This window comes from Folsomia candida, unplaced genomic scaffold, assembly GCF_002217175.1.
Source record: "Folsomia candida strain VU population unplaced genomic scaffold, ASM221717v1 Fcan01_Sc003, whole genome shotgun sequence".
NCBI lineage: Eukaryota > Metazoa > Arthropoda > Collembola > Entomobryomorpha > Isotomidae > Folsomia > Folsomia candida.
In genome coordinates, this window is record NW_019091195.1 from 4331926 (window position 1) to 4342587 (window position 10662).

General features: G+C 35.7%; 3 protein-coding genes across 5 annotated transcripts; 1 reads left to right on the forward strand and 2 right to left on the reverse strand.

The window, feature by feature from the left end:
• Nucleotides 1-671: 671 nt before the first annotated feature.
• LOC110845688 (SET and MYND domain-containing protein 4) lies at nt 672-6919 on the reverse strand. The gene is made up of 9 exons (XM_035849024.1): nt 6427-6919; nt 3636-4541; nt 3229-3541; nt 1982-2153; nt 1749-1870; nt 1474-1668; nt 1229-1391; nt 1001-1147; nt 672-924 (listed from the first exon to the last, which is right to left on the reverse strand). The coding sequence occupies exons 1-9, from the start codon at nt 6543-6545 to the stop codon at nt 722-724; spliced, it is 2340 nt and encodes a 779-aa protein (XP_035704917.1). The 5' UTR covers nt 6546-6919; the 3' UTR covers nt 672-721.
• Nucleotides 2092-5616, forward strand: LOC110845691. 3 transcript variants are annotated; one of them, XR_004834238.1, is made up of 5 exons: nt 2092-2229; nt 3255-3281; nt 3352-3474; nt 4677-4929; nt 5001-5616. XR_004834238.1 is itself a non-coding variant. In XM_022092157.2 (3 exons), exons 2-3 carry the CDS (start codon nt 4756-4758, stop codon nt 5349-5351), a joined length of 525 nt encoding a protein of 174 aa, XP_021947849.1. In that variant the 5' UTR covers nt 4456-4591; nt 4677-4755; the 3' UTR covers nt 5352-5616. The 3 variants fall into 3 exon arrangements, 1 of the variants encoding a protein (XP_021947849.1); XR_004834237.1 differs by having other exon boundaries at nt 2102-2229; nt 3223-3281; XM_022092157.2 differs by lacking the exons at nt 2092-2229; nt 3255-3281; nt 3352-3474 and adding an exon at nt 4456-4591.
• Nucleotides 6920-7078: 159 nt separating the features above from the next.
• On the reverse strand, nt 7079-9750 carry LOC110845689 (GDP-fucose protein O-fucosyltransferase 1). The gene is made up of 8 exons (XM_022092155.2): nt 9224-9750; nt 9021-9136; nt 8591-8714; nt 8457-8510; nt 8341-8375; nt 8131-8242; nt 7883-8061; nt 7079-7706 (listed from the first exon to the last, which is right to left on the reverse strand). Exons 1-8 carry the CDS (start codon nt 9393-9395, stop codon nt 7257-7259), a joined length of 1242 nt encoding a protein of 413 aa, XP_021947847.1. The 5' UTR covers nt 9396-9750; the 3' UTR covers nt 7079-7256.
• Between the last annotated feature and the right edge of the window lie 912 nt (nt 9751-10662).

The window sequence follows — 10662 nt, forward strand, 5'->3', positions numbered from 1 at the left end:
GACCAATGTTTTATGCCTAAAGTTTCCATTAAGTAATAAGTGCCAATTTTTTGCGAATAGAGATCGTATGTATATCGACTTGCAACTATTTAAGGACACATTGGATTCAACAACATGAACTGAAGCTACATACGAGATACCATTACTTACTGCAAACATGTTTGCTACCAGTGAGTGTGACATGAGCTGGCATGGGCACGAATTAAAACATCGTATTATCATGTTACTAAACTTCTAAGGTGTTAAATACTAATTTATGCTAATCCTTCGTAATAAATATTGGGTTTAGCTGATGAGAGCATGAACACTAAACTCGCTGCAAAAGCAATGCAATATTACCCTTTCGACGGTAAAAACAACATTGTCATTTCTAACAGGTTTATGTATAGCATTTCAATTGTCGGGCATAAACGTAAAATTTTTATATTGTCAAATCTGTAATGTTATGTTGTGTAAAATTATAGTAAGAGACGTAAGATGCCAAACCACAATGTCATTTAACATTCATTTTCATCATCTCGTGACTGCATCAGTACAAAGTAATTATATATGTACATAGGCGAATCTGAGGATAAGTACTGCCAATTGTGCGTCTATCAGACAATGAAATATGGTTTCATTCATGTAAATATAGTTATTTATTTACTACTAAACATATAGAAAAACGAGTATTTCTCAATGGAATGTAAAGCAATAAATATACAAGTATTTATTCATTCATTCATTGATCCAATAATATTGACTTGTACAACTCTGTGAGTCTATTTAATTCATCATCTTGGCATTCAACATCCACATTGGACTGAGAACGAAGGTCCACATATTTTTTTACTTCTCGGCCGTACTCGAAGGATTCTATGCCAAATCGTTGTTCAACATATATCAAACTTTTCTTAACGAATTCAGCAGCCTTTGAAAATTCCCCTGTGATGCATAAAATATTTGTAATTAGTCATTATAGAGACGCAGTTTAGGAATGATTATGATTACGAGAAATTACCTAGAATTGCATAACAGCGTGCAATAATGTCAGCCAATTGACCGAAGCTGGAATGATACTTGTATAGGAAACCACTATATTGATCTTCGCAGGTGTCGAATATGTCCAGAGCTTGCTTAACATTTCCACGACCCAATAGAACTTCGGCTGAAATATAAATTATTATGAAAAATTACATTCTTGTAGTTCCAAATGGAACTGTTAATACTTGTTTTTGATTCTTGTTACCGTCTTGAACAAGTCGATCAGTGTACATGCAAGCAAGTACTTGATCATGTAGGTCCATCTCATGTCCACATGTTTGACACGAACTAACGAATTGTTGGTTGTCTCCATCCGGACTTGGAACGGGCCCTTCACATTCATCGCATTTAAAACTAGTGAATTTATCCTGTTGAGAAAAATTTAATTTAAACTTGACTATGGATGAATCAGTTACAAAAAGAAGTTAAAAATATATATATTAAGCTTACAACAAATGAAATATTTCTTGCAAATTCTTCAGTACAATGAAAACATTTGCATTTAAAAAAGTATTGATCGTCAAGAGATTCCAGTCTTAACTGGCATGACATTCTCCTCCAATGTGGTCCGTAGCAATTAAATATTTCCTGTCCTTTGGAGACGTCCTTTGTTACCTTGACCAGCAGTACTCTGCCATTGTTAAACTAAAAAGAGAAATCCAGGTCAATCTTTAGATACTAATTTACATCGGATAAGGCAATTTAGCGAGAGAATGTTAATTTACAGTAAACGAAATATTTGGCTCGCATGAATGGTTCATCATACTTGCTGATGGATATATAGCTGTAGCAATGCGTTGTTGAGACTCGTCCGCAGTGGATAAGGATATTTTGTTGACGTTGACGTCTGTATAATGCAGTATGGGAAGAATTAACCCAGATTTAGATTAAATGATTTGTGGAGCATTGCGTGGACATTAATTGAATCAATTCAATTCCATTAGATAAATCAGCTTACCACAAAGAATATCTGTAATTGCGTGAGCATTACATATCAACTGTGATATATGATGAAGCATGGAAGCACCCACTGTTACTTGTGTTTCCGAATAGTTTCCCTCTTGACATGCCTCATGCTCCTCGAAAAATGATGTCTTGTTCACAATCCAATTTGTGAGCAGTCCAGCAGTCTGAATTAGATAGAAATGGATAGTTCCGGAGTTTCTATTATTACGTGCCCACGATAACAGCAATCGCGGTGAAAAGGTGCAACTAACAATGCGATGGTGTAAAGTGTAACCCTCCGATTTGGCTGAAATTTTGAAATTAGGTGGTCCAAGTCAATACAACTAACGTTTCTTCAGCCAGTTTGTGCGATGGTTGGAGTTACTCAAAATATTTGAGGTCAAAGTTGAAAAACCGGCCGACTTTTTTCAGGCGGAGTGAGAAAACTCCACTTCGATTCTCTTCTCCTCGCATTGATTTTCAATCCGAAAAATAATTCATTTCATCAATGATAAATTTGATCTATGATAGAAAAACATTAAAAACATTGCACATGGGTCATGGTCTTGGTCTTTGTTTTCAAATGAATTGGAAATCAGACAGAATAACCAACGGTTTCGAAATGGAAAGCAAGTTAAGTTTTTCCAAGTTTAAATGAATTTATAAATTAATGTTTGTATGAATTTTTAATGCAAAGAAATAAAAATCTCACTTATTCAATTATGAATTAAATTAAGCGAGTATGAGGCAAGTTAATTCTTATTTAATAATGTTTTATTTTGGTTATTTTGCATCACTGCTTATGCTTGTGTATGAAATCGTATGTGTGAGAAACATGACTAAAAACAATGTGATTATAAATTCATTAACGGCAAATAAACATGGAAAAACTTAACTTACATTCCATTTCGAAACCGTTTGTTATTTTGATTTCCAATTCATTTGAAAACAAAGACCAAGACCCAGGTGCAATGAAAAATTAATGTTTTTCTATAATGAATTAAATTTAAAATTGATGAAATGAATTATTTTTCGGAGTGAAAATCAATGCGAGGAGAAGAGAATCGAAGTGGAGTTTTCTCACTCCACCTGAAAAAAGTCGGCCGTTTTTTCAACTTTGACCTCAAATATTTTGAGTAACTCCAACCATCGCACAAACTGGCTGAAGAAACGTTAGTTGTATTGACTTGGACCACCTAATTTCAAAATTTCAGCCAAATCGGAGGGTTACACTTCACACCATCGCATTGTAAGTCTTACCAGCGTGTATTGAAATACGTCTTCAGGGTTCATATCAACCAAGTGGTCCAGAAGTGAGTACACTCTTTCATAATTTGAATTTAAACCTATTTGAAATATCGAAATATTTTTGGGGTCTTTCAGATTGTCATGCTTGCGAACGGCAACAAGGATATTTTGCAATCCAGCGCAGAAAATAATGCGAACCGCAAGATGTGCTATTCCGACAGAGTGAAGGAGATCCAGTGACAGGCATTCGTATTTATGGTACACATTCCATGCATTCTTTGCACACGGTTCCGAACAGAATTTGCATTGGGTGCACTGTTTACATCTAAACGAAGGCAAAAACAACAAATATTAGCCAATATGTTTAGCTTTTATTTGAAAGTTTGGAGGATATTATAAACCGTATAAGAATAACTCACGGAATGAAATGGGAGTGTTCCAGCATTTTATGGCAATTATGACAATGTGATTCGTAAAACTGTGGCAGGAGCACCGAAGCAAAAGGTGTTTCATTAAACATAATGTCCTTCTTTTTCAAATCCGTTACAGCCACAACGAATCTTTTTGAATCTTCAGAATAACTAAGCTTAACCCCGGTCGATGCATTTTCAAAATTCTCATTGTTGTGAAATAGGGTCACATCAGGGAAGTCTATTTCTTTCTCACTATTTGGGTGACTTATATTTTTATGAATCTGGTCAGAAAGTCCATTTATTCTGTCAATGTTAAGTTTATATGTAGCAGGATCATCATCACTTTTTCGGATTTCTTCGATAATTGACTCAGCCCGACTCCATTGCTTACTCGTAACATAAATATTAGCTTTCCTCAGCAAGAGTTTACTTTTTAGTCGGTCAGGATATCCATATTTTAACGCGAGGTCGACATCAGCAAGAGATTTTTCATGAAAAGATTCACCGAGCTCAAAGTAAACAGCGCTGCGATTAGCGAGTGATAATGCAAGGAGAGTGTCCAACTCCTCTTCAGCGTCATTATTCTTCCCATCATTTTGGGTAGAAGAAGTGGGAGGAGGTCGATAAAATGGGGCAAATCGTACAGCTTCATTATAGGCTTCAAGACTTTTATGCAATTTCTTATTTTTGAACAATTCATTTCCTAGTTCTCGTTGATGTTTGGATTTGATTGGATTTTTAAGATATTGGTTAGTGTTAGTGGAATGGGTAGGTGGTGATGGAAGAGGACTGTTTGATTCATCTGTGTCAATAAATTGGTTGTTAACATTTGTCTTCTTCTCCTTCTTCTTCTTGGACATTAGTTCAGGTTGAGTTTTGTTATCGGCTCCGATCCACTCATTTAACTTGGATCTGTAAAACAATTATCATCAAAGAGTAACCTTCACGATTTTCGTCTGTGGGTAAATTCTTTACAACAAGGCGTTTTCGTGGCTCAATTTAATTTATATATTTGTTATTCATAATTTGTTATTCTATTTCTCTCAGATACATTCAACTACATGTCGCGTAAAATTTGTTGCTATTAAATCATTCATTATAAAGTGCGTAAATCAAGTCAGACAGGATGAACGTAATGGACAAGAATTTCAAGAACGGGATGACGTTGGATAGTCGAACATTTGAAAAGTGTAGCAATGCAATGCTAATGCATTTTTCGTCCACTCTGCAAACAAAAGATGAGCTGATTCATACCCCACTTGGACAGTTCGAAATACGTTCTAAACCTGGTCAAAATCAGGTAATGTATGTAAACAAAACGATTAATTCAAAAGTCAAGAGTTTGCTCAAATTAAAGTTGTCCCCTTTCAGGCGAATAATCAGGAGACAGGACAGCGTAGAATTCCATCAGCACCACTGATTACAGTGAAAGGTCCCACACCAACGCCACCACCAAGAAAAAAGAAAACGTCTGCAGCCCAAAATAAGACCAAGGTTATAAAGGAAAGAGAGGAAAATCTCGACGGGAAAGATTCTGAGAACGCAAAGGCTTTGGCATCTTCTGAAGATGGCAATAAGCAACGCCACGCAAGTTCATTTAGTGGTCAAAGTAAACGACGACGCCGTGGTGATGGTGTTTTCAGCCGTCCGGTCCAATTTATAATGGACTGGATGACAAACATTGCAAATGAAATGGAGCTTAGTTCTTGTCCTCCAGTTTGAATAAGATCAATGCTCTTCAGTATTTTCCTTGGAACTCAATAATTCACCTAATGTGTCAATTAATCTAGAATATTTTTTTTTGCTATTTGTCGTGCTACATTACATGACTTTTAATTTATCGCAGTTTCAAGAATAATGTTCCTATTCCATAGTACAAACTCCCAAGATCTTGATCATTCCTATTTAATTGCTACTGCAAATGTAATTAATTAACTACGGAAATAGATTGTGTGAATAAATACATGAAGAATGGTAGCACGATTAACTGACATCGTTTCTATGGGGTGGTGCCCCATACGGTTGCGACAAATGGATTATTTTTTAGAAAATTTTCATTTTTTAAATCGTTGGGGCAAAAGTCCTTTGGTTTGCCCCAACGACTTTAACCTTGAATAACTTTTGAATAGGCAGACAAAGAGACTTAATTCCTGAGGATGAAATCATCCTAATTTTAGCTTGATTTTTTAAGCTAAAAATCTCGAGTGTACTATTTCGAAAATTAAAATGTTTATTTTGAAGAATATCTCCAAAATATACGTTTTTCAGGAATTTCGAAGCCAATTCTTATCTCACAAAATTTTATAATATACCAAACTGATCGTATTATCTAGACCGATCGATTGACACCCCACTGGAGGGTGTAAGATCACTTGGTCCGGATTTGACCTAGGGGGTCATCTCAATCCTCCAACTTAGCAACGGTCCACTCACACCATTTTGTCAGTACATAATAATTAAAATTTAATTTCTTCAAAAATGAAAATTTGTGTTGGAAACAATTCATTTGTCGCAACATGTATAGAATGATAAAGTGTCAAATAATATTGGAATGGTAGTGTTATACATCAAAAATGATGGTTATTTCATGTCGAATGTGTGTAAAGAGTTTTGCATGGTCTCATGCATTTTCGTTGATGATGATGAGAATGAGAAGACTTGGTATTTTATTTTGCGCTATTTCAACTGATTTCCAGTGTCGTGTTTCGAGAGAAAGTTCGCCGGATGATACATCTAATATATCGTATCGCATATCTCCTTCATTCAGTAAGTTAACTACGCACTAATTGGGGTTTACCTGATGAGCGGATGATTAAGCATAAATCCTAATCGCTCCGTGTTTTGGATATCGGTGCGATAAGAAGGGAAACGGGCGCAAAATTCTGCACAAACTTTGTCCTTTTGAGGTTTTTGCATTTTTGTTTTATCAACAATATAGATGACTAATCGTTCGACTTCAAATTCAAACACATGAACTGGACCGGTGAGTGTGTTGTGTCATATGTAACAAAACTAGACTATGTAACTTGTCCCATATACACAGGCCGGTGTTCTGAACTATAGGACAATAATATTCAGTTTAAAACAGAACAGAACAATTTTGTGTAATCAAGTTTACAAGAACGTACTTTTATTATTTCACCTATCTACAACAAGCACTAACACACAATTCTACTTTCTCCTTGGCTCACCAAATTAATAAAGGTGAAAGTTTTTGCGTAATAATTGCAAATTGTAGATGAAGAAAGTGAGAAACTTTTACGAAGCAATCAGCAATGTTTAGGAATCATTGCATTGGAGTGAATAGTACGCGCTTACAAGACTCTAAACTGACGTGGGGTTATGCTGTACGCTTTGATCAATATCATCGGCATCGTCTTTCTCTGCTTTCTCCATGCAAACTCTTATTGTTTAGACATCAAGTAAAAATGATTTCAGTAGTCTGACGGTAAACTTAACTTGATCGTCTTTTTATTCAAATACATATAATGGAGAAAGAGAGTTATACTCCGTCAGTAAAATTAAAATCAGACTTATACATAAATTTAAAAAAGTTGAGATCTGCTGTTTAATCTATTGAGTATTACTCTATGAGTAATATTCTCAATTATTATATATAGCAATGTATCATAGCTCGTCATGAAATCCATCAGTATCAGAATGGTTGAGCCCATTTTTGGCTTTAATTGTTGGAGGGAACCCAAAGAAATCCGTGGGAAAACCATTTACGTCTCGAGCCCTCTTGACAAATGAGGAGTAGCTCGAGATACAGTTGCCAATGAAGATGTTGGATTTTCCTAGAATGGCAAGGTCAACATGCGGAGACTCGTAGTCCAGCTTGGTAACTGTCACCCCCAATTTCTTTAGAGCTGATGCCAACTCGGGGAGCAAGTGATTTCGATCAGAAGCTACGAAAACCGAGGTGGCCTTTATTTTTTTGACGGCTCGTTTAACTTGCTTAATTATGGTGGGCGTGGATGGGTAACACATTTCATGGTTAAGTTTTCCAAATTCGTTTCGGTATCCGAGACATTGCGGAGATGAAAACAATTGGGTAGATTCGCCGACTAGTTCACACTGGAACAAATCATTTGCATTTTTCAATTTATGTTATTGGAAAGTTTGAGATATTCAAAAACAGAAAAGGTTGGGGTGTGTGTTACAATCCCCCGGTCATCACAAGTGGGAATTCACTATTTGAGGTTTTTTGTACATGAAGGAAAATTGAATAAAATTATGAGGACGGTACATACCACGCGTGACCAGTCGGCACCATTTCTCAAATGTATTCCAACAAACGGACCCATTGGCAGAGTTGAGATGAATTTATTCGCCTTTTCTTGAATCCCGTCCTGCCATTCTAAATACTTTTGCAAGTGTCGATTGTCAGCGTCAACGGGAAAGCCACTCGGGGGTCCAACAAATGCTAGAACTGGAAGAAAGTCATTGTAGGCATTCTTCATAACTTGAACAGAAATTAAGATTAATTAAGAAAATTAACCTGGCCACTCTTTCCCGTTATATCTTTTCTCCCAATTGTTTTTCCCATCCGAATCAAATTTCACAGAGTATTGAAGATTGGGTCCAAAAATTTCAGATGCAATAAAATCAACCTAAATTTATTGTTATAAAACGTCACTGACAGCATTCTAAATAGCTTTAATGATGATTTGAAAATAAATTATTTATTTTATTATAAATAAGTAACTACCTTAAAATTAGCCCAAAATGGACCAAATGGATTCCCTGATTAAATATACATCAATTTTAATTAATAATCAATTTCTAAATGACTAATCATAATCAATTAGAGGCTAATTTACATACCTTTAGTTGCATCACAACTCTTTTCACCTGACCCCCTTTCCATGTAACAAAATGCTAAATAATCAATAAAAAATATCACAGTATGGTAGGTAAAAGGACTTTGTAACCAGTGAATAATAAGTAAATAATAATACCAATCCGTTTGCTGGGTGGCCAAATGCTAGAAGCCAATTTCTCCATAAATTTCTCCATTGTAATTACGCGATGATATGTTTGCAAATTTTCTACCTTGAAATATGTATCAAATGGCACTTGGATCTGGATAAAATTTCAAATAAAACAATGTCATTAAAATAAAATGTTAAAATAAATAAAAGCTGCAATGCAGTTGATGTATATTTCTTAACCGTGCCTGGGAGAGTGAATTTCTTAAAAATGATGTTTAGGGCTTATTTTTGGACAGAATGGAAAACGGATCGGTAATTCTGTGAGGAATGGGTTTCTCCACAGAATTACCGATCCGTTTTCCATTCTATCCAAAAATGAGCCCTAAACATCGTTTTTAAGAAATTATTTTTGTGCCTGCTTCCCAGGCAGCCTTAATGGATGAATATGTGATCTCACCGATCCAACTTCATAAAGAATGTATTCCACCCACGGAGGAAGAATTAGAGTACGATTCACATTTTTTGCAAATGCTAATGCACCCAAAAACTGATCGGCTTGATTTCCAAATCTTCCTGCATTTCAATTAGCAAAGAAATGTCAAACTCAAAACCAGTCATTAAATAAATTATCAGATTTATGGCCAATTTCATTTCACTTACCCATGCAGGGACAGAATGCAATGTACCCTAAAGCGTCTACATCCGAAGCATTGCTCGACTTTGCTTCCTTAACCTCTCCCCCCGAATAGTTATCGTCGTTAAGTTGCGACAAACATTCCAATTTTATCCAACCGTTGAACAGTAGCACGGAGAGAAATAAGAGCTTTCCCATTCTTGGAATTATTATCGGTTATCGTTAATTCATATGTATGCACAAACTCTGGCTTGCTAAATTATCATTTCGTTAAAGAAAAAAATGAGTAAGTTGATACGAATCAAAGACAAAGAGAGTTCAACTCCAGTTTTATCGGTTCGTGTTTTCGTTGGTGAATTTATATCAATAGTTGTGAAGCCATACCCGCTGAAAAAGGGGAAATGAATGGCATTTGTGTTTAGGGGAGCCAGAGATGAGCTGCATTGTTATTCCCTGTAAAAGCAGTAATAAACCATGTTGAATGCATGCCAAACAACCCTTTGTTCCCTTCCTTCGTTAAAACCCGTCTCAATTTTCTTAGGAAAGTTTGTTTTCGTTAAGTTTCTTGTAACCTCATTTCTGTTTGTTATCATTAAAATAAATGTGTATGACTTTCATATTGATGTCTTTTTACTAAGGAGGGGAGCTTGCGAGGTTGATAATAACAGATATTGGTGCCCTTTGGATATGTGGTAGGGACCCATGAGTGTACTAAAACCCTGAAGTAGTTTGACTCCATGGCCACATTTGCGCCCGCCACACCCACTCAAAAATGTCCAAAAAACGCTTTCACCCCAGTTTTCACTCACTCAAATCCACGCCACAAATCCAATTTTACTCGGATTTTGAAATTTCTTTCACCATTATACTCCCAGATAGTTGCTTTCTTCAATCCAATATCAAACTCAATTTTTTCGAAATTTTTAGTATTTTTAAAATTTAAAATTCTGAATGAGCATTGTTGTAGTCATCAACAAAACAAATTATGTTTGCGAAATAATCATCAATAAAATTGAGTTTGATATTGGATTGAAGAAAGCAACTATCTGGGAGTATAATGGTGAAAGAAATTTCAAAATCCGAGTAAAATTGGATTTTTGACGTGGATTTGAGTGAGTGAAAACTCGAGTGAAAGCGTTTTTTGGGCATTTTTGAGTGGGTGTGGCGGGCGCAAATGTGGCCATGGAGTCAAACTACTTCAGGGTTTTAGTACACTCATGGGTCCCTACCACATATCCAAAGGGCACCAAGATCTGTTATTATCAACCTCGCAAGCTCCCCTCCTAAGTAAGAAGGAACATTTTATGCTGTAAATATTTATGTAGGTTGACTTGTACGTATACATATGTATGCAGAACGAAATAATGGTTTCCGAGAATGTCAAACCATGAAATTACGAATGAATTTGTACAATTAGGCAAAATTTTAATTGATGAATGAATGGTCGTGCCACAAATGTTACCAT

Excerpts from the sequence above, each read along its gene's own strand:
- LOC110845689 (XM_022092155.2), bottom strand. The coding sequence starts at position 9,395 with ATGGGAAAGCTCTTATTTCTCTCCGTGCTACTGTTCAACGGTTGGATA. Across the intron at positions 9,137-9,223 it reads TGCATTCTGTCCCTGCATGG|GAAGATTTGGAAATCAAGCC; the intron begins GTAAGTGAAATG and ends ATTGAAATGCAG. Across the intron at positions 8,376-8,456 it reads GAGTTGTGATGCAACTAAAG|GGAATCCATTTGGTCCATTT; the intron begins GTATGTAAATTA and ends ATATTTAATCAG.
- LOC110845691 (XM_022092157.2), top strand. The coding sequence starts at position 4,756 with ATGAACGTAATGGACAAGAATTTCAAGAACGGGATGACGTTGGATAGT. Across the intron at positions 4,930-5,000 it reads CTAAACCTGGTCAAAATCAG|GCGAATAATCAGGAGACAGG; the intron begins GTAATGTATGTA and ends GTCCCCTTTCAG.
- LOC110845688 (XM_035849024.1), bottom strand. The coding sequence starts at position 6,545 with ATGCAAAAACCTCAAAAGGACAAAGTTTGTGCAGAATTTTGCGCCCGT. Across the intron at positions 2,154-3,228 it reads ACGTATTTCAATACACGCTG|ACTGCTGGACTGCTCACAAA; the intron begins GTAAGACTTACA and ends TATCTAATTCAG. Across the intron at positions 1,669-1,748 it reads AGCCAAATATTTCGTTTACT|TTTAACAATGGCAGAGTACT; the intron begins GTAAATTAACAT and ends TTCTCTTTTTAG.